General features: G+C 41.8%; 2 protein-coding genes across 5 annotated transcripts in view; both read left to right on the forward strand.

The window, feature by feature from the left end:
- Positions 1-5,600: 5,600 nt before the first annotated feature.
- Positions 5,601-25,319, forward strand: part of NAAA (N-acylethanolamine acid amidase) — a 41,135-nt gene continuing 21,416 nt past the window's right edge. For 2 of the 4 annotated variants that reach the window (XM_029944797.1, XM_029944790.1), the window contains exons 1-9: positions 5,603-5,885; positions 6,535-6,699; positions 8,878-9,004; positions 13,944-14,034; positions 16,439-16,515; positions 20,983-21,155; positions 21,299-21,361; positions 22,297-22,363; positions 23,029-23,057. In XM_029944797.1, coding sequence (XP_029800657.1) covers positions 5,683-5,885; positions 6,535-6,699; positions 8,878-9,004; positions 13,944-14,034; positions 16,439-16,515; positions 20,983-21,155; positions 21,299-21,361; positions 22,297-22,363; positions 23,029-23,057 — 995 coding nt within the window. In that variant the 5' untranslated portion in view covers positions 5,603-5,682. Of the gene's footprint in view, positions 5,886-6,534; positions 6,700-8,877; positions 9,005-13,943; positions 14,035-16,438; positions 16,516-20,982; positions 21,156-21,298; positions 21,362-22,296; positions 22,364-23,028; positions 23,058-23,767; positions 24,474-25,319 lie in introns of those variants that run through there. The other 2 variants (XM_029944804.1, XM_029944782.1) reach the window with 2 other exon arrangements.
- PPEF2 (protein phosphatase with EF-hand domain 2) overlaps positions 23,033-25,319 on the forward strand; it is a 53,386-nt gene continuing 51,099 nt past the window's right edge. The window contains exon 1 of the mRNA XM_029944772.1: positions 23,033-23,057. The gene's annotated coding sequence lies outside the window, so the exon portion shown is untranslated. The remainder of the gene's footprint in view (positions 23,058-25,319) is intronic.

Genomic DNA, 25,319 nt, shown 5'->3' on the forward strand with positions numbered 1-25,319 from the left:
AAAAAAGGTGACAGTCTTATTCTTTAATCCCAAAGTATCTTAATTCTATCATATTCCTTTTATTATTTTATAAATCTTTATCCTGAGAATATTTTCTGTGAACCTGAAGACCAGGTTCTCACAAGGTTGGATGCTGTCCACAAAGGCAGAGTGAACTTTCAGGGTCATTTTGACCTTGAAGACGTCATCAGAGTCTAAGCTTCAACTTTTCAGTGTCAGATTTTGTCAATGCTAAGAATGGATCCATTTCAGGGATGAACTCCCATTTCCAAGCTCATTTTGTGTGTGTGTGTGTGTGTGTGTGTGTGTGTGTGTGTGTATAATGCTATTTATAATGATATATAAATCTAGAATGCTGATATATTTTGCATGTGATCCCAGCAAGTTCCACAAAAGGCATATGTTAGGTGCAAGTATTTGAATATGTGACTTATTCACTGTCAGTTTTCTCTGTAAATATAATACCACCTACCTCATTGTTTTGAGAATGTTATAAGTACTTAGCACTTATTTGCCACAAAATAAACATTGAGTAAATTTTCCATGAAAGATTAGATATTACTTTCTTATCTTTATTTTTTGCATAATCTTGAAACAATTACAGTTGCTACTAGTATTTATTTTACCTTTCATTTTGGGGGGGGGTTTGAAATATAAAAAATGTAAACAATGCTTGAGATGCAGGTGGCAAACACCATGTGCTGTATAGAAACCTTTGACCCAATTAAGGAAATAGGCTTACAAAATGACTATATAATGTAAGCTGCTTATGGAATTCTCAAAAAAAAAAAAAGGCATGACATCCTGAAAAGGGGAAGGTTCAGTGGGCAGGAGGGTGAAAGGCTATTTGCTAACAAACTGTTTATGATGAACAGGAAAACAGTAGGAAATACATTCCTGAATAATAAAGGAAATGTTATAGTTTAAAAGGTGGTATGATTTCTTAGTGGTATAGTTAATATAAATTTTGTTTTCATTTCATCATACTATGATTCTTTTAAAATTTATAGCTACTTAAGTGTCACATATTTGATTCTAACTCAATTAGAATATTAATTAGAATATTCTGTTCTTCAAACTATTTTAGATAAGCATATTTAAAATGTTACCAAGGATAATAAAGTTCTACCAAGTGACATTCTTTCATTTCATTAAAATAAAACTAAAAATTATTGTTTATTTTTTAGAATGTATTTTATGAGATTTTTTTAATGAAATTTAAAAAAAATTTTTAATGTTTATTTATTATTGGGAAACAGAGAGAAGACTGAGCATCAGTATGGGAGGGGCAGAGAGAGTTGGAGACACAGAATCCAAAGCAGGCTCCAGGCTCTGAGCTGTCATCACAGAGCCTGACATGGGGCTAGAACTCACAAACTGCGAGATCATGACCTGGGCCGAAGTCAGATGCTTAACCAACTGAACCACCCAGGTGCCCCATTATGAGATTTTTTAAAGATCTTGAAAATGAATAGAAAAGTAATGCACTGACATGGAGATTTTTCTCTTTTATAAGGAAATAAACTTTTCTCTCTTATATAGCCTTTAGTCAGTACTTACTTAAAACTGTAGATGGGGGTACCTGGGGGGCTCAGTCAGTTGAGTGTCAGACTTCAGCTCAGGTCATGATCTCACCATTCATGAGCTCAAGCTCCATATCAGGCTCTCTGTCTCTAAATAAATAAATGAAGTTAAAAAATAGAAATGTCAGTAAGTACAAGGCAATGCTAACTCTGTGCCATTTAAATACCATATGTTTGTATATGGCACTACTTATATGGTAACCTTATCCTGCAAATCCTGTGTCATTGTTTTGTCGATCCAATCTCTGTGGAAATGATTAAATTGTGATTTATCCACATGATGAAATATTTTGGAGCCATAAAAATGTTTATAATAGGAAATGCTTATTATATATAAAGAAACAAAATACAAAAGTATAGCATAGTCAAACTACACATATAAGAAAATGAATAATAAAAGTCCAAGAGAAAATACTGTGTTATTTATAAAATGGTATTATTTTAATTTGGATTTCAGTGATTACCAGAGAGGTTGAGATTGTTTCACATAGATTTTTGCATTTGGTTCTTTTTTATAGCCTTTCAGGGTTTTTTAAATTAATGTTTGTTTATTTTTGAGAGAGAGAGAGCAAGCAGGGCAGGAGCAGAGAGAAAGGAAGACACAGAATCTGAAGTAGGCTCCAGGCTCTGAGCTGTCAGCACAGAGCCCAACTTGGGGCTCGAACCCATGAACCATGAGATCCTGACCTGATCCGAAGTCAGATGCTTAACCAACTGAGCAACCCAGGTGCCCCACGTTTTGGGTTTTTTATTATTGATTTGTAGGTAATTTTTATATATTCTGGATATCAATGCTTTGTCAGTTACTTACGTTACACATGTCTCCACAGATAGTGCCATCTTTGTGATAAACTAAGTTCCCATATATACCTTGGGTCTGGGGATTTTCAAAACCAGTCCTAGATCCTTTTTCTTTTTTTTTTCTTTTTGCGTGTGATTATCTAGTTGTTCCAGCACCATTTTTTTCCTTTGAGAGAGGACACAAGTGAGCAAGGGGGCAGAGAGGAAACAAAGAGCAGAGAGAGAGAAGTGGGGCTTGAGCTCACCTAATGCAGGGCTTGAACTCACGAACAGTGAGATCAAGACCTGAGCTGAAGTCCAATGCTTAACCCACTGAGGGACTCTCTGGATCCTTTTTTTAAAATAGGCCATTTTTAAGAGCAGTTTTAGGTTCATAACAAAACAGAACACCAGAGTTATACATTAATTACAATTAATGAACCTGCATCATTATCCCCACAAGTCATAGTATACATGAGGTTTTACTCTTAGTTTTATATATTCTGTGGGTTTGAGCAGATGTATGATATTTGTCCACCATTATAGTATTATACAGGGTAGTCTCACTGCTCCCCCAAATTATCTCTGCCTATTCTTCCCCTTCTTCATCACCCTGGCAACCACTGATCTTTTTTATTAGAGTTTGCCTTTTCCAAAACATCATAGAGCTGGAGTCATAACAGTATACATCATTTTTAGATTGGCTTCTTTCATTTAATAATAGGTATTTTTGTTTCCTCCATGTTTTTTCATGGTTTGGATAGTTCATTTCTTTTTATTGCTAATATTCATTTTCTAGGTATACCACAGTTTATCCATTTACCTACTGAAGGACCTCTTGATTGCTTCTAGGTTTAGGCAATTATGAATAAGCTGCTGTAAGCATCTATATGCATGTTTTTATATGGACATGTTTTCAGCTCCTTTGGATAAATACCTAGGAGAGCAAATGCTGGGTCAGATGGTAGGAGTTTCGTTTGGTAAGAAACTGCCAGAGTGGCTGCACCATTTTGCCAGATCCCTTGTAGCAGTTCTTCTAGCGTCTCTCCTCTCACATTTTACTATAGCCAGCAAGAAGAAGGTAGGTGGCAACTCCAACATTTCAACTGGAAACCTAGCAAGGTTACTCAGTTCTTTAGTTCCATTTTCTACCTTCCACACCACTGTAGGCGACGGTGTTGTTAAATGTTCAGCCACTGTATAACAACCACTTTTCTCTAGTTGCCAATAACATGTTCCTCAGCTGCCCGGAAGTTACTACTGGCAGTCTAGCCTTCAAGCTAGAACTTTAGGTGTACATTAACACTGCTCCAAGTCCTTCCGGCTTCCACCTACTGCTCACTTCCAAAGCCAGGCCTATTAGGGTGGAGGCATTCTACTTGTGTGACCCAGCTGTGTATCAGTTATCTCCTGCTGCATAACAATTTATCACAAAACTTACTGGCCAAAGCAATGAACATTGTTCCATAGTTTCTGTGGATTAGGAATTTGGGGGTGGCTTAGCTGGGGGCTAGAGGGAGGAACCACTTTCAAGACAGTGCTTTCATGATTATTAGCAAGAAAACTCAGTTCCTCTCTGGCTCTTGGTAAAAGTCTCAGTTCCTCAAGGTAGGAAGCTTCTCACAGCATTTCTTTAGTGTTCTCAGGGAGTGACAGCTGACTTCCTGCAAAATGAGCAATCTAACAGTGCAAGGAGGGGCAGCAGTGTGTTTTGTGATCTAGTTTTGGAAGTCAGACACCATCAACTAAAGCTGTACTGTATTCATTAGAAACAAGTCATTAAGTATAGCCCACAGTCCAGGAGTTCACCATGGGAAGGGAGGAGTCCTATAGAATATGTGGCTATTTTTGAAAACTACCACACTGCTTTTAGACTGAAGAAAAGGAGATGCCAGCTATAAAAAAAACCTCATACTTCATATTTTTGATACAATCATTTACCTTCATTCGTTCTCCATAGAAGTATTTTTTAAATAGTGGGTTCTGATCCATAGATAAAGCATGAAATCAGTGTGCACCATCTCTGGAATCTGCACGGCACAGACGCAGCAAAAAAGAGAGGGTAAATATGTTTATTTTGAGAGGGAGAGAGAATCCCAAGCAAGCCCCACATCAGAGCAGAACCAGACTCAGGACTGGATCCCATGACCCCAGGCAGAAATCAAAGAGTCAATGCTTAACCCACTGAGCCACCTAGGCACCCCTACAAGTCTTATTATTTTTTAATTTTTATCTTTCTAATATCAACCTTAAAGTGACAGGAAGTTGAGAGGGCGCCTGGGTGGCTCAGTGGGTTAAGCATCTGACTTCCGTTCATGATCATGGGTCATGATCTCACAGCTGGTGGGTTTGAGCCCTCTGTGGGGTTCTGTGGCTGCTTCAGATTCTGTGTCTCTATCTCTCTCTGCCCCTCCCCTGCTGGCACTCTGTCTCTCTTTCAAAAATAAATAAAAACATTAAAATAAAAAAAAATTAATAATAATGCCCCAGGCTTGCTGAGTCAGGTGATTTTCAGAAGACAAGGTTTCTGTCTTACAGATAATTGGGAATAGAGAGGTGAGATTAATGATTATAAAGGTATGAAGTTTGGACCCTGACAGCTTGGCTGAGAGTGGAGGTCCACCAGTGCTGTAACAGCTGGAAAAATTACTTAACCTCTCCAAGCCTCACATTCCTCATCAGGAAAATGTGGATGAGTTAGTAGAACCTTTCATAGTCTTGTTTTTATGGATAAATGACATAGAGTCAGCAAAAACATTTGGCACATGTTTACGGACTTTAACCTTTTTGTTTTTAACTGAAAAGACGTGGGAGTGTTGAACAGAAAATAATTCTCCTACCCTTTGTTAAATCCAGATAAACTTTTGAAGAATTTAAATATAAGCAAACGAGGTGGAGAAGGAGGGATAGATCCCTCTTTACAACCGCAGGATTTCCTGCTAGCTCTTCACTACTGAAAATCATCTTAAATCCCTTCCAGACTGGACTTTACACTCCCTGGGCCCGCGTGGGTGGGATGCGGGGGGGAGTGGGGTGAGAAGCCGGCAGCCGGCAGCCTGTGGCGCCCAGCCGGCAGAGGGCTGGGGGGCGGGGGGGGGGAGATTCCGGGGCGCGGCTGGAAGAATTGGGGCCGGAAGCGCGGAAGCTAGGGGGAGCCCACAGCTCTTTTGCAGCTCGCGGTCGGGAGGGACCGGGAAGGCCTGGCCGCCCGCGGACTCCGCCTCCATCGCTCTCGGCACCGCCCCGGTTCCTCCTCCTCCACCTCCTCCCCGGGCGTCCGGGACGCAGAGGTACAGTTGCGCCCGCTGGAGCCCGAGCAATGCGAGCCGCGGGCCTGGGGGAGCGCCCGGGGCGGGAGCTGCTGGTACTTTTGGCCGGGGTCGGGGTGCTGACGGCCGCCTCGCCCCCAGTCCCGCCGCTCTTCAACGTGAGCCTGGACGCGGCGCCCGAACTGCGCTGGCTGCCGGTGCTGCAGCACTTCGACCTGGACTTGGTGCGCGCCGCGATGGCGCACATCCTCGGGTGAGGGCGGGCGCGGGCGCGGGCGCGGGCGGGATCCCCGGGACACTACCTGCGGCCCGAGTCCGCGTGTCGCAAGCCCACACGCGCGCTGCCCAGTAGGCTGTAAACCGAGCCGCTCTTCCCCTCCCCTCCGTGACCGTCTTGCCCTCTACCCCAGCCTCCTCAGTGGCCTCAGAAGCGTGCAAGGGCAGCGGGGACCAGAACTGGCGTTTGCTGCTGTTCTGGGAGACGTCGGGCTTGGGGACGATCGGAACGACTGGTTTGACTTTCAAGTTCGGTGTCACCAGTGGCACGCCCTTCCTCAGCCGTTCTGGATTAGGGTGGCGCGCAGGTTGTCACCCGCCTGCTCAATTCAAACTAGAGAACGCAGCCCACACCCTCCTTTCAGGCCTCGCGAGTCCCCCAAGTCCGCCCCTTTGGGAACCACCCTCGCTCGCCCTATCTCCCTTTCCGGGTTTTCTTTTTCCCTCAGGTATGTTGCGGATTGGGTAATGCGGACCCTTTGGGACCCTCTGGGAAAGAGAGGGACCTAGCACTCACCACCCCTAAGGATAAGTGCTTTAGGAAGCACCCACCACCCATACACACACAGACTCAACCCCCTCGGCCTGTGAACAGGTCAAACACCCTCCTGGTTCTTCGTTTTTAGGAATAGGGTCCCCAAGTGGGTCCACACGTTGCTTGGAAAAGAGGTCCAGGAGCTGGCTCGCCTCCTGCCCCAGCCCTTCGTCTGCGAGATCCGGGGCATTTGCGAGGTCCTGAACCGCAACCTGGTCGACTGCCTGCTTCTCAACCTGGTTTACGAGTACAGCGCGTGAGTGTCGCACGCTAGCGTGGGTTAACTGGGATTCACCAGGGACTCCTGCCACATCGGGCGGGAGGAGACATATTTCCAGAGTGATAAAAACAGGGTGGTGACTGGGCTGCCCTGAAACCTCCAGTAGTTCCTCTTTGCCTCTCTGGATAAATCTGAGCAACAAACAGATCATGGGCTTAGGGAGGGCTGCTGCTTCTCTGAATCAACACTGAACTTTTCCTCGACCTGAAGCCCCCGTTTCTTCCCTCCATCAGTCCAGTATTACTCTACTTTCCAAGTTCTGCTCAACATGTACTTTAACAGGAAATTTTTAGAACTAACCCCACTCTCATCCAGGCTATCTAACCAAGAGACCCTGCAGCCTTATAATGCAGGGGGTCATTCATCCCAGTGCTCATTTGACCCTCTGCTTTATCCCTCCATGTTTGTCATGGTTAGAGATCCTGACTCCTCTTTCAGAGGCTGGGCCCTCCAGAGTTGGGGTCACAGGGAACACTGTTCTGGCTAAGAGGGAGATCCAGTATATGGTATGCAGAGGGGGTATGATAAAATGGCACACAGAAGTGAAAACACTTAAGAGTGTGTGGTTATTCCCAGGCAGAGTGCAGGGAGAATCTTAAATCTTTACTGGCTCCATAGTAGGTCCTGGAATTGACCTGGTTTCTGTCTTCAGGATTTACTGTTTTGCAGACAGATCAGCCTTATCTAGCAAGATACATAATAGCTTTTGACTGCCAAAAGATGATGGGTGGTGGTTGGCGGAGTGTGTTCTTGGGATAACCCAGCTTTACTGTCCTCTGGCATCTTCCCTGAATGCCTAGGAAGATTAGGTTAAGAAGCACTGAATGCCTCCCTTTTTAAGGAAGCACAATGAGACAAATTTGGGGTTATTTTATTTTATTTTTTTATTTTACCTTATTTATTTGAGAGAGAGAAAAAGACAGAGGGTAAGCTGGGGAGGGACAGAGAGAGAGGAAGACACAGAATCTGAAGCAGGCTCCAGGCTCTGGCCTGTCAGCACAGAGCCCGATGTTGGGCTCAAACTTGTGAACCACAAGATCGTGACCTGGGCCGAAGTCAGACGCCCAACCAACTGAGTCAACCAGGCTCCCCATAATTTTTGTTATGGAAATGTTTATTTTTGAGGAAGAGAGAGAGAGCACATAACTGGGAGAGAGGCACAGAGAGAGGGAAACACAGAATCCAAAGCAGGCTCCAGGCTCTGAGCTGTCAGCACAGAGCTGGACATGGTGCTCGAACCCATGAACTACAGGATCATAACCCGAGTCACAGTCGGACACTTAACCAACTGAGCCACCTAGGTGTCCCCCAAACTTCCTTTTTTAAGCAAACAAAAATTAAATAACATTTATTTTCTTCTATTATAAAAAGTATATGGAATCAATATAGAAAATTAGTACATGCAGAAAAATATACAGAAAATTAACCACAATCCTGTTACTTAGCAATGAGCAACAGCCTTCAGAATACTTACTTCCTCTCGGTTTTGTTTGTATGGATATACATATCTTTTCCCAGAACTGGGCATGCTGTGTGTAAGAATTTTTCCATTGTATGTAATGAAAGTTACATTACATGTTTTCAGAGGAACCAGACATTTAGATACCTTAACAAACTCTTCCTCTTTTCCTCAGAATACTTCTTTCTGGCAGGGAGTTCTTAAAGGATCCTTTTCTCTTATTAGCTCTGTCCTTAGGGGACAGGGAAAGTGCCAACCACAGTATGACTTAAGTACCATTGTACTTGCTCTGAGAAATTCATAGAAGAGAATTGAACTAGCTTTGAATGGTATGTTAAGTAGACCACATACTGCCAAGCAGAGGAATAAGTGAAGTTCAGAGGTCTAGCTGAGCCCAGAGTGAGTGAGTTTCAGATTTAGATTTAGGATGAAATTCTCCTTCAATATGTTTTCAGTGGCATTTGTGCTGAGGGTAAAGGTCTAGTAACACCAGATGAACACTGATGAATTGTGCCAAGTGGTGCTTTTCATCTTGAATTGTGAATCCATATTGTTTTATAAGAATCATATATCATATGTATCTATTATAAAAAGAAAAACTGTTTTACTTTAAGGATTTATTTTTTAGTGAAAAATTCATTTTCCTTTGTCTTATTTTTCTCATTCATTCATATTGTACTTTTCTGTCTTTTTAGATTCTGCACCAGTATTGTGGCTCAAGATTCCAAAGGCCACATTTATCATGGACGTAATCTGGATTATGCATTTGGGAATTTTTTACGCAAATTGACTGTGGATGTGCAATTCTTAAAGAATGGTCAGGTATAGTTTGTACAGCATAATATTCAGACTCAGAAGTCAGAGACACTTGCTAACCAAAGTTAGCAATCATTAGGATGGCCTGCTGCTTAAGTGTGTTACCAGTGTAAGATACAAAAGACATCAGGATTACCTGGGTGGCTCAGTCTGTTAAGTGTCCAACTTCTCAGGTTATGATCTCGCTGTGCAGAGTTCAAGGCCCATATCTGGTCCTGTGCTGACAGCTCAGAACCTGGAGCCCGCTTTGAATTCTGTGTCTCCCTCTTCTGGCCCTCCCCTGCTTGCGCTCTGTCTCCCTCTCTCTCGCTCTCAAAAAAAAAATAAATAAATAAAATAAACATTAAAAAAAGAAAAGACAAAGATACAAAAGACATCGGACTCTTGGAAAAACAAAACCGTGACAGGTTTATGTCAATTATGCTCCTAGGAAGAATGGTCATTTATGATTATTGAGCATCTGCTTAAAGAGGTCAACCAGTTTTCCTTCAGGAAATCAATCTCTATCGGGGCATGAAGCGTTGTCCATTTACCCTGCTGAGGCAGCTCTTTCTTTGCTTTCCTATGTTGAGACTGCTTCTAGAATAGGGAGGGGCTCTGTGATACAGTGGGTATGAAGCAGCCAACTTTGAAGTCTGAATTTGAATCTGGGTTTGAATTCTGTTTCTTTCACTTCTTTTGAGAACATAGGAAATTATTTAGACCCATTTTGCAGATTACACAGCTCAAAGAGGCTAATAATTATTTTATGGAGGTATTTATAAAAGGCACATGAAATAATCTCTGCAAAGCATGTGATAAATGCTTGGTAAATAATAGTGGCCAAATAATAAAGGGTCCTTCACTCTACAAGTATGATTGACCCACATCACTCTGGTAAGTATGATCTTTAACAATTATATTTGGATCATTTTATTTTCATCATCAAAATAATAACCTAATATATACTATTTTCACATTTCTGTTTAACTGTCCACAGAGACAGCCTTAATCACTGTGCTTTGAGTAGGTAAAGCATGTTATTGCCATGAAACAGAATAGAACATGCAAAAGCCAGATTTTGGCTTTAGGAGACACCGTTTAAGGACAAGGACTATCTCTCATATGTTTTTTGCCTTGAGGGGCTGAGTCACAAATACTACAGACTCATTTATTACTCACTTCGTCTTCTACTTTTATACACAAAACCTTTTTCTCATACAAAGTTAAAATGGGGCACCTGGGTGACTCTGTCGGTTAAGGGTCCAACTCTTGATTTCATGCTGTCAGCACAGAGCCCTATGTCAGGCTCTGCACTGACAGAGTGGGGCCTGCTTGGTATTCTCTCTCCCTCTCTCTGCCCCTACCCAGCTTGCATGTGCGCATGCGTGCTCTCTCTAAATATATAAATAAATAAACTTAAAAAAAAATACAGAAATACTTCAAGCAAAAGGTTCTCATTTTTTTCATTTCATTCCTTAACTTCACCACTGTTGACAATTTGATTTATACCTGAGGAATTACTTCAAAAATGTTTTTAAGTTGTAACAATGACAGAATATACATGCATACTAAATTCTAAGTCTGCTGAAATGTTTTTTTTTAAGGTTTATTTATTTATTTTGAGAGAGAGAGAGTGGGAGAGGGGCAGAGGGAGAGAGAGAATCCCAAGCAGGCCGCACATTGTCAGTGCAGAGCCTGATACGGGGCTCAAACTCACAAAATGCAACATCATGACCTGAATCAAAATCAAGAGTTGGACACTTAACCAATTGATCTACCAGGTGCCCCTAAAATATTAGCAATTATTACTGGATGATGGGACAATAATTATTTTCATTGACTTACTTTCTGATTTTCTCCATTATCTACAATGAGCAATAGTCTTCCTGTTAGACAAAGGAATAAATGCAGCAAAAATAAATTATTCCAACTGCTTCCACTAGAACTCACCCTGTTACTGCTTTGTTTGTTCCTATGTATCCTGCAGCTCCCATGAAAACTAGCCTGCAGGTGTCTTGACTCGTAGTGCTCAGGTTTTGATTTCCAAGTCAGTTTACACTTGAGCAATATCTTTCTGCTAGGGACTCATGGCCAGAAAAATGTTTTGCTAAATTAAGAACAGGTTATCCACAAAAGAATTAATTTCTTATTCTTATCTGTTGTTCATAACTTTTATTTTTAAAAATGTTTATTTAAAAAAATGTTTATTTTTGAGGGGGGAGGAGGGAGAAGGGCAGAGAGAGAGGTGGGAGGACAGAGGACCTGAAGCAGGCTCAGTGTTGAGAGCAGAGAGCCCGAAGCAGGGCTCTAACTCATGAACTATGAGATCATGACCTGAGCCAAAGGGGGACACTTAACCAACTGAGCCATAATTTTAAAACCAACTGTTCATCGTTTTTAAACCATTTTCACATACCATTTCTCATTAGATTTTCTCAACCATTTTCACACACCATTTCTTATTAGATCCTCACCACCACCCTCTGAGCAGGCACAAGTCAACATTTTCATCCTCATCTTCCTGATGAGAGGCCAGGGCCTTCTGCAGACTTTGCCCTGCTCACATGGAGAAGGTGTGGCAGAGGCTGGACCAAAGCCAGACCTTTGGCCTCCTAATAACTTTCTTCCCCTAAATCTCAGACTTAGACTGCGATTTTGAGTCTCTTACTGCAGCTAAGTGTCTGTTGTGTTAACTGACTTGGCAGACACAATTGGAAAGTGCAGATATTTAGAAATAAAGACAGTTTGTCAGAGCTGCAAGATAAAATAGCTTGCAAATTTACCTTAGGCTTTTTATAGTTATATTTTGGAAACTACAATGTAATTTTGATTTTTAAACTTTAATTTGCTTAGCCCTTCAAGAGTGACATTAATATGAGAGTCAGTGTATCATGTTAATGAAGTGACAGTATAAATACTTTTTTTCTTCATATAATTACATTTTATAAAGGTTTTTAGTGACGAGGTAGGATTACTCCCCTTTTACTGCCATGAATGGAAATGGGGAGAATTCATGGAAAGCCCTCAATAAGTCAGGAAAAGTTCATTTATAAAGCCACTGCATTTCTCCCTTGTAATTTAGCCACCATAAATTGTTTTTACAACCAGATGAGGTAGAAATAAATAGTTAAAAAGATTACAGACTTAAGATTCAACTTTCTTTTTTTTAATTTATTTTTATGTTTATTTATTATTGAGACAGAGAGAAATAGCATGAGTTGGGGAGGGGCAGAGAGAGAGAGAGGGAGACATAATCCAAAGCAGGCTCCAGGCTCTGAGTTGTTGACACAGAGCCCGAAGTGGGGCCCAAACCCATGAAACGTGGGATCATGACCTGAGCCAAAGTCGGCCCAACCGACTGAGCCACCCAGGTGCCCCTTTCTTTTTTTTTTTTAAGTAGGCTCCACACCCAACATGGGGCTTGAACTCACAACCCTGGGATCAAGAGTCAAATGCTCCTCTGGGCACCCCTTACGATTTAGCTTTCTAAGGAAAAATATTAACCTAGCCCTGTTTGTTTCTCAAAATATAAAAATACTAGTTGATGTTTATTGAATAGACACTATTCTAGCTCTTTTAAAAATGAAATTTAGGGCAGCTGGGGGGCTCGGTTGGGTGTCTGACTCTTGATTTGGGCTCAGATCATGATGGCACAGTCATGGGGGCCAGGCCCCCATGGAGCCTGCTTGGGATTCTCTCACTCCCCCTCTCTCTTGCCCCTCCCCTGCTCACGCATGCTCTCCCTCCCTCTCTCTCTTTCTGAAAATAAATAAATAAAATTTAAAAAATGAAATCTGGTATCTGCAGTAACTGCTAGAGTTTGATTTTTCTCCCATAATAGTACAGTGGTATCTTGCAGTCTTGGAACTCATTACCTAAATTTAAAGTGGGAGTGATCCCAGTAACTCATGGGATAATCATAAGGATTAAGTGAGAGATACATATAAAATACATTTCTAAAATATTTAAAATTTAAATATGATTATTACTAACACTTTTACTTACTGCCCCTTACCTCACAGAGCTTACAAGATGCATGATATTTATCTCTTATAATCAACACAAGTTGTATTTTTTTAATTAAAAAAAACTGTAAAAAATTTTTTTTAGAGAGAGAGAACCAGGGAGGGGTGGAGAAAGAGGGCAAGAGAGAATCCCAAGCAGGCTCTGGGCTGTCAGTGTAGAGTCCAGTGTAGGGCCTAAACTCACAAACCATGAGATCATGACTTGAGCTGAGATCAAGAGTTGGACACCCAACCAACTGAGCTACCCAGGTGCCCTGAGTCAACAAAAGTTTTTAATTGGAGCCCATTTGCCATTTCAGGATTGGAGTTCCTCAGTCTTTTGGGGGCATGATCCCCTTTGGTGAAGGCTATGATCCCTCTCAGAATGTCTTATAGTACACAAAATAAAATGCATGAATTAAAAAGAAAACCAGTTACATTGAAATATAGCCATTTTAATATTTTTTAAAATGTAAAGCCATTTTAAAAATGTTTCATAGCACATTAAATAGTAAATATTAGCAGTGTGTCTAATAACTGCCATCATTTCAGGGTAGTGATAAGTATGAATGGTATTTCAGAATATGTATTACATCATATCAAAATAGGTATGACACCATTTTATATGTGATGAAAATATTTGCAATGTCTACAGGTGGAAGAACCCTAGGCACTGCTGGGGCCTCATGATTTGTTGGCATGCACCCCTAACTGAAGAAGTGAAATCTCAGAAATGGGTGAAAATAAAGCTGTGCCTTTTTTTCCCATTCAAGATCACATATCCACAGTTTTCTATTCATGGAACCCCAAGGTTACACCTTCTGAAAGGTGTAAAATCTCTCTTTGAGAGATTTTATTACGTTGGAACTTTTACGAAAAAATCCACGCGTGAGACAAAACAGGATTTCAATGTGTATTTGGTTGGATTGGCAAAATGATACCTTACCTATTGGTTTCAGGTTGCATTCACGGGAACGACGTTTATTGGCTATGTAGGATTATGGACTGGTCAGAGTCCACACAAGTTTACAGTTTCTGGCGATGAACGAGGTAATCAAAACAAATTCCCAAGCGTTTGCAGCCCTAGTCCTGGTCATTTCTATCCGAGTATGCTTTATTTGTGCCCCCACCTGAAGGTATGGACGAACACCTACTACTATACCTAGCCGTCACTTCTGTCCTAGTCGGGGGAGAGGGACAGTGTGCATATAAGCAATGAAGATGATTTCAGGGAGTGCTAAGTGCTAGAGAGCAAGCCAGACAGGAAGATGTAATGGAGAACGAAGGAGAGGACCGGTCAGTTATTACGAGTAACGGGATCCAGGAGCCAGGTCTCCAGGTGCTAGGGGAATTCTAGAAACAAAATATCCCTGGAGGATTCTAGAAACAAGGGAGGGTAGTGTAGTTACAGCATGGGGGACAGACATTAGAGGCAGAGGTGAAGGCTGAGGCCATGGTGAGGGTCATGATCCAGAGCTTGGATTTTAAGTGTAATGGAAGCGTTAGGAGGGTTTTAGGCCAGAAAGTAAACAGATCTGGTTTATATTTCTAACTATCACTTTGGCTGCTAGCTTTCTAGAGGCCGGATGGTGTTGGGTAACATGGAGGTAGAAGACTGTTAGGAAGCTGTCACAGTAATCCAGAGGGTATGTGTTGGCGTTGTACAGGCAGCATCCATAAAGCACTTTATAATCCATTGTGCATTTTCTTGCACGCTTTCTCAAGAGACCTTCACAACCACCCTGTTAGATAGGCAGCGCTGGTATTATTAGCTCCATTCATTGTGCGGGGGAAGAAACAGGCTGTGACATGAAGTGACAGCTGGTAAGTGGCAGAGGTGCTTCTAAAACTGATTGCCTGGGTCCTGATCCAGGTGCTCTGTTTGTCATATGACCATACTGCCATTTCCCAAGGCTCAGGGGACCTCATTCAGTTCCCTGGGAAACAAAGAGTTCAACAGACTAATGTCTCTGTCCTCAGGAACTTGCATCTGAGCTAAGAAAAACAAAAAGTTTAGTGTTGGTCATCTGACGAACCCGATTGACTTCACATTGTTGCTTCCTTCAGTTAGGTCTGTTCTTACCTTTTTATGTAAGTCTCTAACAGGAAGATGCGGGTTGAGTCCATATCAACACACAGTAGTTAGTTCTTTATCCTGATGGGTTTCTTCAGCATTTCCTCAAAGGTTTATTAAGAGTAAGACAGGTTCTCAACCAGTGGGACTCAAACCACAGCATGACAATTACTAGGGTTCTACCCAGAATCACTGTAAACAACTGTACATTTATTTAAAAGCTGGGCTTTGTTTCCATCATCTTGTGACTCAAATTGTTTAACAACTGGATTGGTTAAACCTAAGGTACAAGCAGTTTAAAAATAACTGAGTTATTCTGTGACTTGCACGTTTAACTAAATAAGTCAAACTGCTTTTTCAAAACTTTTTTTTTGTCATTTTAATGAAAAGTAGTTCTATTTTCCTCTGCTAAGATTGAGTTAAAACACCTGACTAATAAGGTAGCATCTCTTCGTTAATAGAAGTGAGATATTCAGTTAGGTTTCTGGATGTTACGGAGAGGGCCGTAATGGGAAAGGGTGTGGATAGGAGGAGACTAACCAATGGCGTAGAAGTTGGCGAGGCTTTGCAAACCTCCTGGCAATTCAGATCTCAGACTCCAGAGCCAGCCTGCCCGGTTTCTGACTTGGCATGATCACTTGCTAGCTCAGTGACCACAACCAAGGTGCTAACCCTGTCTGGGCTTCAGTTTCCTCTCCTTTATTGAGCCACTTCTCTCTCTCCTTTTTTTGTTTATTTTTTTAAAGTTTTTATTTATTTTTGAGAGAGAGGGAGACACAGAATCGGAAGACAGGCTTCAGGCTCTGAGTTGTCAGCACAGAGCCCGACGCAGGGCTCGAACCCATGAACCGGAAGATCATGACCTGAGCCAAAGTTGGATGCTTAACCAGCTGACCCACCCAGGCACCCCTTGAGCCACTTCTCTTGATAGCTACATAATTCTGTTTTGCCTGGGATAATTAATAGAATTATTTCCTTTAACATAATTATCATTGTTTCTAGGCATGAAAGATTTTATATATATATAAGGTATATGTATACGGTATATATATATAAGACATATATATATACAGAACATTCCTGTATACACACACATACACACACAGAGAACATTTCCAAATTCTTGGATATACATATATATGTGTGTGTGTGTATATATATATATGTATATATATATGTATATATGTTACATATTTTAATGAGTGCCATGAAATTTGGGCTTTATCTTTGAAAACCACATGCCAATAAAATCACTCTTATCCACCAACTTTTCTCTTCCATCAGCATGTACTATGGGGAAGAAATAAGATTTAAGGAATTTTAAAATAAGGCACTTGGGCAACAATTCATATATATACTTACTGTTCCTTCAACTCGCAGCCAAAGGCTGGTGGTGGGAGAATGTGATCGCTGCCCTTTTTCAGAGACACTCCTTGGTCAGCTGGCTCATCCGCACGGTGAGTACTTCCACTGTTGAGCCCACCACACCCTAACTGCATCCCCTGTGTGTTCGCCTTGTGATGTTCTGTGTCATTTAACAATGTTAGTTTTCATTTGAAAAGCTCCTAAAAAAGAATAAGCAAAGTTTGCAAATAAAAAAGATTACAAAGCACATATCAACCTTTGTGATAGTGTCAAAGATAAACAGAACTGGACACTAGGTAAAGGAGTAGTTGTATATTATAACTTTCCAATTATAAAATAAATCATGGGCATGCAACCTGCAGCATGGCGATTATAATTAATAATTGTATAGTTTGAAGTTGTTAAGGGTAGATCTTATAAGTCCTCACTCAAGAAAAAAATTTTGGTAACTATGTATAGTGACAGATGTTAGTTATCGTGATAATTTTGCAATATATAAATCATTACATCGTATGCCTGAAACCAAATATAATGTTATATGTCAGGGGGCGCCTGGGTGGCTCAGTTGGTTAAGTGTCCGACTTCAGCTCAGGTCATGATCTCGTGGTTCATGGGTTTGAGCCACGTGTCCAGCTCTGTGCTAACAGCTCAGAGCCTGGAGCCTGCTTCAGATTCTATGTCTCCCTCTCATTCTGCCTCTCCCACTTGTGCTCTCTCTCTCTCTTACAAAAAATGAATAAACATTAAAAAATTTAATGTTATATGTCAATTATACCCCAATAAAAAGAAATAAATAAGTGGTAGGGACAGATTTTAATCAGTATACTATACTACTGCAGTAGGGAAAAGTGTCCAATGTGAACTGAACTCAACTTTGACTTATACAGAGGTGACTGGGTGTTTTAAAGGGACAATGAGGGAATTGAGAGGGATGTCAGCAGGGACTCAGTAGAGTCAGAGAAATGACAAATTATACAAAAAGTAGAAAAGAGGGGTTGTCCATGAGAAGCCTATCTGGGATTCCTAACTGGTGCTTTTCAAAGTTAGCTTCCTATCCTGCAGAGACTGGAAAACAGGGGCCCCATTTATGCGTGTTGGCTGGAGCAAACAGTAAATTCTTTGGGCAGCCTTATTTTCTCAGGCAACACTATAAGAGGGACTGGGGTCACCTTAGGGATGTAGCCTTGAGCTATTAGAAACTATGTTAATTTTCTGATGAGTGGATAAAGAAGATATGCTTTATATATACAATGAAATACTACTCAGCAATGGAAAATAATGAAATCTTGCCATTTGAAACAACATGGATGGAACTGGAGGGTATTATGCTAAGTGAAATAAGTCAGAGAAAGAAAATAATCATATGTTTTCATTCATATGTAGAATTTGAGAAACTGAAAAGAAGACTATGGGAGAAGGGAAGGGGGAAACAGTTACAAACAGAGGGAGAGGCAAACTATAGGAGACTCTTAAATACAGAAAACAAACTAAAGGTTGATGGGGCTGGGGTAGGGGGGAGAGGGGAAATGGGTGATGAGCTTTGAGGGTGCTTGTTGGGATGAGCACTGGGTGTTGTATGTAAACAGTGAATCATGGGAATCTAGCCCCAAAACCAAGAGCACACTGTATCCACTTTATGTTAACTAACTTGACAGTAAACTATATATTTAAAAAATAATAATAGTAATTAAAAAATAAAACCAAAATAATACCATGAAAAAAAAACTCTGTTAGAGTATAGGTCAAGGTTAAGGGCTTATCAAGAAGAGGTCTTAGGAGACTAGCTAGTTTAGTCCAGGAGAGAATCTTTGTTGTAGGCAACAGTTTTAGCTGTAGCTTTATCTAAATAGCTGATTGAGATAAGAGATGACATTTAACAATATGTCCTCCTTTTAGAGTCTCCATTTGCAGATATCAGAATTAGCAAAACAAAGGCATTAAGAAAGTAGTTCTGCATATAACAGAAAGACTGCTTTATGTGACCTATTAGACAGCAAAGTTCCAGGCCACATATAAATTGTGATTTTGGTGCAAGGATCTGGCCCTGCCCAGCTGTAGCTTATTGGCCCTGTTCCTCTTGCTCTAAATGACCTGAGCCCCTCTGGACTTGCAGTGCTCCTCAGCCTCTTACCTGGGTACTTCCTAAAGATGGTGACAAACTATGCATCCTTCACACATTAAAAAAAATTTTTTTTAATATTTATTTAGTTTTGAGAGACAGAGAGAGGCAAAGTGTGAGCGGGAGAGGGACCGAGAGAGGGGGACACAGAATCTGAAGCAGGGTCCAGACTCTGAGCTGTCAGCACCGAGCCTGATGCAGGGCTTGATCCTGTGAACCCATGAGATCATGACCTGAGTGGAAGTCGAGTGCTTACCCAACTGACCCACCCAGGCGTCCCTCATTCACACATTTTTAAGATGACCTCTAAAACTTTTCATCATAAGATTAAAAAGCTGCAAAAACTCCAGTGTATAGTAAATGTTGCCATATAAAAATAAAACTAGAATTTAAATCTATCGGGTGAAATTGAAACACCAAAATGATTTTTAAATGTTTTAGATGTAATTTACATACAGTGAAATGCACAGACCTTAAGGGTTTGGTACAATGTGTTTTGACTGTTTGTACACACTCATTTATCCATCCCCTTAGGCACCAACAAAACAAGACACGGAACATCTCCAAGTCCTTGGAAACTTCCCTCCTGCTCCATTCTAGCCAATTCCTAACTTCCTCTGACCCTTCTCTCAATGAAACCACTTTATCACCACAGACAAGTTTGCTTGTTCTAGAAGGCATAGAAATGAAATCCTGGAGTACAGACTCTTTGTTTCACTCAGCCTCATGTTTTTCAAATTCATCTATGTTGTTTGTGTCAGTAGCTGATTCTTCTATTGCTGAAGATGATTCAGTTGTATGAATATACTACAATTTATTCATTTGCCTTTTGATAGGCATTGGGTTATTTCCAGTATTGGGAGTAAGCCTGCCATAGAAATTCTTGTACAAGTCTTTTTGTAAACATGTATGTCCATTTCAGTTAAGTACTTAAGAGTAGAATTGCTGGGTTTTAAGGTAGATGTATGTTTAATTGAGGTACAATGCCATACAATTCATATGTCAGATAATTCACCTATTTAAAGCATACAACTTGCTGGTTTTTAGTACACTCAGAGTTGTGTAACCATCTCTACAATCAATTTTAGAACATTTTCATTTCCCATTAGCAGTCAGTGCCCATTTCCTTCATTTCCTGAGCTAGACAGAGTACCTGTCTCACACTGACTTTGCCACCTGAATGAAGTCAGTCACCACTGCTGCTGGCATTTCTTACTGATGTTCTTTTGCTTTTTTCTCGTAAGAGTCTGTTAGAGGCAACAAATTATTTGATAATAGTCACGGGAAGGTATAGGCGACATAAGACAATGTTCTGTCATTGCCTCACTATAATTTTGCTGAGTTCAGAAAAATCAGTTCAAGCCTAAATACCTCTCCCTAGCAGGAGTGCGTGTATAGCTGGGAGAGGTCCACAGAGCCCAGCCATGGCTTGATGGCTCATGGTGCTGAATGATGGCACCTTTGCAGACACTAATATTTTGAATTGTTCTTTTGTTTACCTTTGCCCCCACCCCCACCTCTGACATAGTACCTTGGCAGTATTCAGGATGGGTGAGCAGAAAACGTACTTTCCAAAAGTGTTGAGTGATTTGAAGATGCAGGTGGGAAGGGCAGGCTCCGAACCACAGGATGCTCTTGAGCAGATCAGCTTAAGCAAGGAGCACTGTGGAAGCAGAAGATATGGAAAGTGATCCCCGTAACGGTCCATGCCACAGACCTTTGGAAATCTTCACGAACCCCCGGGGGTTGTGGTATCTGCACACCTGCTCCCTGCTCTGATGTCGCATTTTGTCCTTCACCTCCAAGACTTTGCCAACTCTTCCATTAAGCTAGAGCTGCCCAACTGGACTTTCCACTGGACTGACTTCCATTGTCCCTTTGGCCTCAGCTTGTACAGTAACTTCCTGGGATACTTCCTGGATGCTCTGGGGGAAGCTGGGTCCCCTGCCATGGCTTTTGTAGCAACTCTTTCTCCTGTGTTGACACTCCTTATGTTGTGTCATCACTGCCCATTGACTTTCCTGTCATCTTGGAAGTTTGGAGTGACAAGATTTGGTCAGTCATATTCACTACTCTGTTCCCACACCAGCAAAGTGCCTGACACATAGAAGGTATTCATAAAGTACCTATCGAAAGAACAAATGGATGAGGAGACATGGGGAGTCCTTTGTGAATGTGACCTGTCTAGAAAACAAGCAGCCCATGTTTGGTGAGCCAGGCCTAGAATGTGTCAGCAGTTCTTTCCATTTGTGAGACAATCCTGCTGCTGTTGGCACCCCACAGATGACATCTTAGCAGCCCTGCTGACAGGAGGAGAAGGAAGTCAGAGCAGTTTAAGATGGTAGCCATGGCTTCATATATCAGGAGAATGTGCTTTGGCCCATTTGTCCATCAGTTGGTGTGGCAGCTAACTGTCATGTGTGCTAATGTCTCTGTTCAGACGCTGAGTGAGTCGGAAGACTTTGAAGCAGCTGTTTATAAATTGGCCAAAACACCCCTGATCGCTGATGTTTATTATATTGTTGGTGGTACGTCCCCTCGGGAAGGAGTGGTCATCACGAGGAACAGAAATGGCCCCGCAGACATTTGGCCTCTAGATCCTTTAAACGGAGCGTGAGTAAAATGAGAACTCATTTTGTACCAATATTTTTTTAATTGATGACACCAGCAGTATTTTTTTTTTGTTTTTATATATTTATTCTTCAGCTGTGTGCCAGGTGACCTTGGGTAAGACAAGATGATGTGCTCTGTTATAGGTGGTTCCGAGTTGAGACAAATTATGACCACTGGAAGCCAGCACCTGAGAAAGATGACCGAAGGTAGGCCTCTGTATACTTTCTGCTTTACAATGTTTTCTTGGGGTGGGGAGAATGTGCCCTTTATTTAAAAAAAAAATGTTTGTTACTTTTGAGGAGAGCACGGGAGGGGCAGAAAGGGGAGGTACAGAGATCACAAGCAGGCTCCACGCTGACAGCAGAGAGCCCAGTGTGGGGCTCGAACTCACGAACCATTAAATCATGGCCTGAGCCAAAGTGGGACATTTAAGGGACTAAGCCACCCAGTGGCCCCAAATGTTCCCTCTTTATAACAAGAACTGGAGAGGACTACAGGCACTGTCCCCTCCCAGGACGTGGACCAGGCCCCCTCACCAATGTCTTGGCTGGCCTGGGAGAGTGTCATGTGTAGTGGAAGGTCCTAGCAGTTGGTTGGGTGTTGGAAGGTAAGACTGGCCCTGGCCTCAGGGTCAGAAGGCCTATGTTCCATCCCCAGCTGTGTTAATGACTCACTGAGTGGCCTCTTGAGCCTCTGTGTACTCGTGTGTAAAAGGAAAGGATAGAATGAGGTTTGTGGTTTTCTATGTAAGACTTTTTTGGGAGGAAAACATGCCCCTTAATGAAATAAGTAAACCAGCTAGGGGGTTCCTTTGGCCCTTGACATCTCAAAACTCGCCAAAGAGCAGATAGTTAGGTATTTCCTCCTGGCTTACTGCCCCACGTGTTTGGTGACAACCATTTAAGTAACACATTTTACCATCCTGGCTTCCTTGAGCAGATGGTGCCAGTAGACCTGACTGTTGAGTTACTTTTACCACGGTGGTGTGCAATTAGGCAGGAAGCATGTTTGAGGTCCAGAATCTGCTTTGGTGAAAGGGAGATAATGCAGCCAGGCCTGCTCTTGAGCCTGTCATTAGGGGAGCTTTTGGGATGCAGGGTTACCTGAAGGGCCAAGTGACCTTTGACCAATCTCCTTACAGAACGCCTGCCATCAAGGCCCTGAATGCCACCGGCCAGGCAAACCTCAGCCTGGAGGCACTCTTCCAGGTAATTTCCAGGGACCGTGAGGTCCAGCTTTTACCGTGAGTCTTTGTTGTCTTTGTTAATAGTGATTTTAAAAAATCCTCCTCTGAAATCAGCAAATGCAATAGATGCAGTGTTGGAATCAGTTTCACCTGGTTGAAAATATTTTTTAAAAGCCAGATGAATTAAAAAAATTTTTTTTAATGTTTTATTTATTTTTGATACAGAGAGAGACAGAGCATGAGAGGGGGCGGGGCAGAGAGAGAAGGAGACACAGAACCAGAAGCAGGCTCCAGGCTCTGAGCTAGCTGTCAGCACAGAGCCTGACGCAGGGCTCGAACCCACGAACGTGAGATCTGACCTGAGCCGAAGCCGGAGGCTTAACCGACTAAGCCACCCAGGCGCCCCAAGCCAGATGAATTTAAAAAAAAAAGATGATGTTTTGTGAACTTGTGTCTGCATAGGCTAAAAAGTATCCATCTTCACCTAAGTTTTTCTGTGAGTTAAAAAAAAGACACAGTTGTATAATATGTTCATTGTTTAAAGGGAGAAAGGATTCCAAAGTCTGTACCTCTGTAGACTGCAAGACACGCTAGGGTGTTAAGTGGTTTTATTCTTCCTAGAGATATTCTACATGTATTTCTCCTACCTTTTTAATAGTCTTTCTAATATAGTTGTTTCCTATGCAGGTTTTGTCGGTGTTTCCAGTTTATAACAAGTAAGTGACATTTAAACACGTCTGTTTGTATGTCACCCCAGAATGGGGGTTCTGGGGGCCTCTACAAGTCAGGCTTTCTAGGTGCTGTGGACACAGCAGTGAATCAAACAGGTGTCTGCTGACATTCTACTGGCGGGGAGTAGTGAGGAGGCGGGGAGGGGCAGATAAATAAATATATCCTAAGTTAGGTGAGAAGAAAAACAGAGGTAAGGAGGATAGAGTGATCCAGAAGGAGGAGGGCAGTGACGTATTCATCCTGTCATTCTGGTGTTGGGACCGCCCTCACTGGTTATGAGCACCTTTATTTCACTCTGTTAAAACTAAACTTTAGGGGCACCTGGGTGGGTCAGTCAGTTAAGCATCCGACTCTTGATCTTGGCTCAGATCATGATCTGATGGTTCATGGGATTGAGCCCTGCTTTGGGCTCTGCACTGACAGCATGGAGCCTGCTTGGGAGTCTGTCTCTGTCAAAATAAATAAACCAAAAATTAAAAAAAAAAACAACTAAACTGTAGACACTGTTGGCATCCCTTTAACTTCCTGGGACTTTCTGCTACCACCATGCTCAGTCCACAGATAATTCAGCGTCTATGCTATTTGTTTCTTTATAGTAGCATTCTGTGAGCACTGGCTTCTCCGGTCTAACAGCCCAGGGTTTTACCCACATAGTTATAAGTGAAACCCTGGCCTGTAGCTGCCTCTGTCACAGGAAGCTCTTCATTAACTGAGAGGCAGCCACACGACTTATAGAGGAAACCCTGAAGGTCCATCGTCTCCATCACAGCAAAGCTGACTAGACTAACAGCCTGCTTTTCATCACCGCTCAAGGTGATGCTTTGTTGTCTGACCCTCACCCAGGACTGGCTCGTGGGGGTGCAGACACTGACTTTTGCTTAGTGAGGTGGGGCTTAATTTAATAAAATGAAAGAGGAGGCATCTGCAAGTCAAAACAGTTTTATCTCCTTCTTTTACTTCAATAAATTCCCAAACCCGGTATTTCCTTCCCTCCCATCCTTATTTTATCTGCCTTCTCCAAAGCAAGAATATCAAAATGGTCCTCTTCAGGAAATAGCCTGATACAGGCAAAACCTGTAAAGTGAATTTTAGTTTCAAATACCCAGTTGATTTTTTTTTCTTTGAAATGACCCTCTTTTACACAAACGCAAAATAGTTTTCCCGATGTCCTCTAGAATAACTTTTGTATACAGGTACTTTTAAGATTCCTTAGCTGTTATGACATTTTAAAAACTGGTGGTTCGTTTTGTACTATAATAGGAATATATCTTCAAATTGTCCCTTGAAAGTTTTTTCTGTAAGCAAGGCCTGATAAAAAGACTAACACCATAAAATTTATTCTGTGAGCAATATTCTAACAGCCAATACAGAAAAACAAATTAATCAGTAATTTACCACTGCAATAAATGAGCTACTTGAGTAACAGGTGATACCCAGTGTTATGCTAGTAAACTAGCTTTTGGGCGGGGGTGGGTGTGGGATTGTGGGGGCCAAAAAAACAAACCAAAGACCAGCATGAGTTGTAGCATTAATTGACTTACATGGTGTCAATACTCCCACATGACCTATTTCAAGCTTATGATTGATTGGCTCCTAAACTTCCTACATGTTTAACAGTTGGCTCTCACCAGCCCATAGGAGCCAGCTCCAGCACACAGCTGACTGTATCCCTTCCAGTAGGACACAATTTTGCCCTTCCAATATTCATTTGTAAAAAACAGCATTCTTCTTTGGATATTCTTATAGTTTAAAAAATAATTCTATAAATGATGACTATATCTTTTAAAAATTAGTATAGTAAAATAGCTGTTACATTTATTGTTTTTAATGTTTATTTCTTTTTGAGAGAGAGAGAGAGTGAGAGCCCCTGAGCAGGGGAGAGGGACAGAGAGAGAGAGTCACAGAATTCGAAGCAGGCTCCAGGCTCTGAACTGTCAGCACAGAGCCCGACGCGGGGCTCAAACCCATGAACCATGAGATCATGACCTTAGCCAAAGTCGGACGCTCAACCAACTGAGCCACCCAGGTGCCCCTGTTACACTTATTTTTAAAAAGCATCGCCCAACCCTCCTACACTGTTGGTGGGAATGTAAACTGGTGCAGCTGCTCTGGAAAACATTGTGGAGGTTCCTCAAAAAACTATCAATAGAACTCCCTTATGACCCAGTAATAGCACTGCTAGGGATTTACCCAAGAGATACAGAAATGCTGATGCATAGGAGCACATGTACCCCAATGTTCATAGC

This window comes from Suricata suricatta, chromosome 1 (genome assembly GCF_006229205.1).
Source record: "Suricata suricatta isolate VVHF042 chromosome 1, meerkat_22Aug2017_6uvM2_HiC, whole genome shotgun sequence".
NCBI lineage: Eukaryota > Metazoa > Chordata > Mammalia > Carnivora > Herpestidae > Suricata > Suricata suricatta.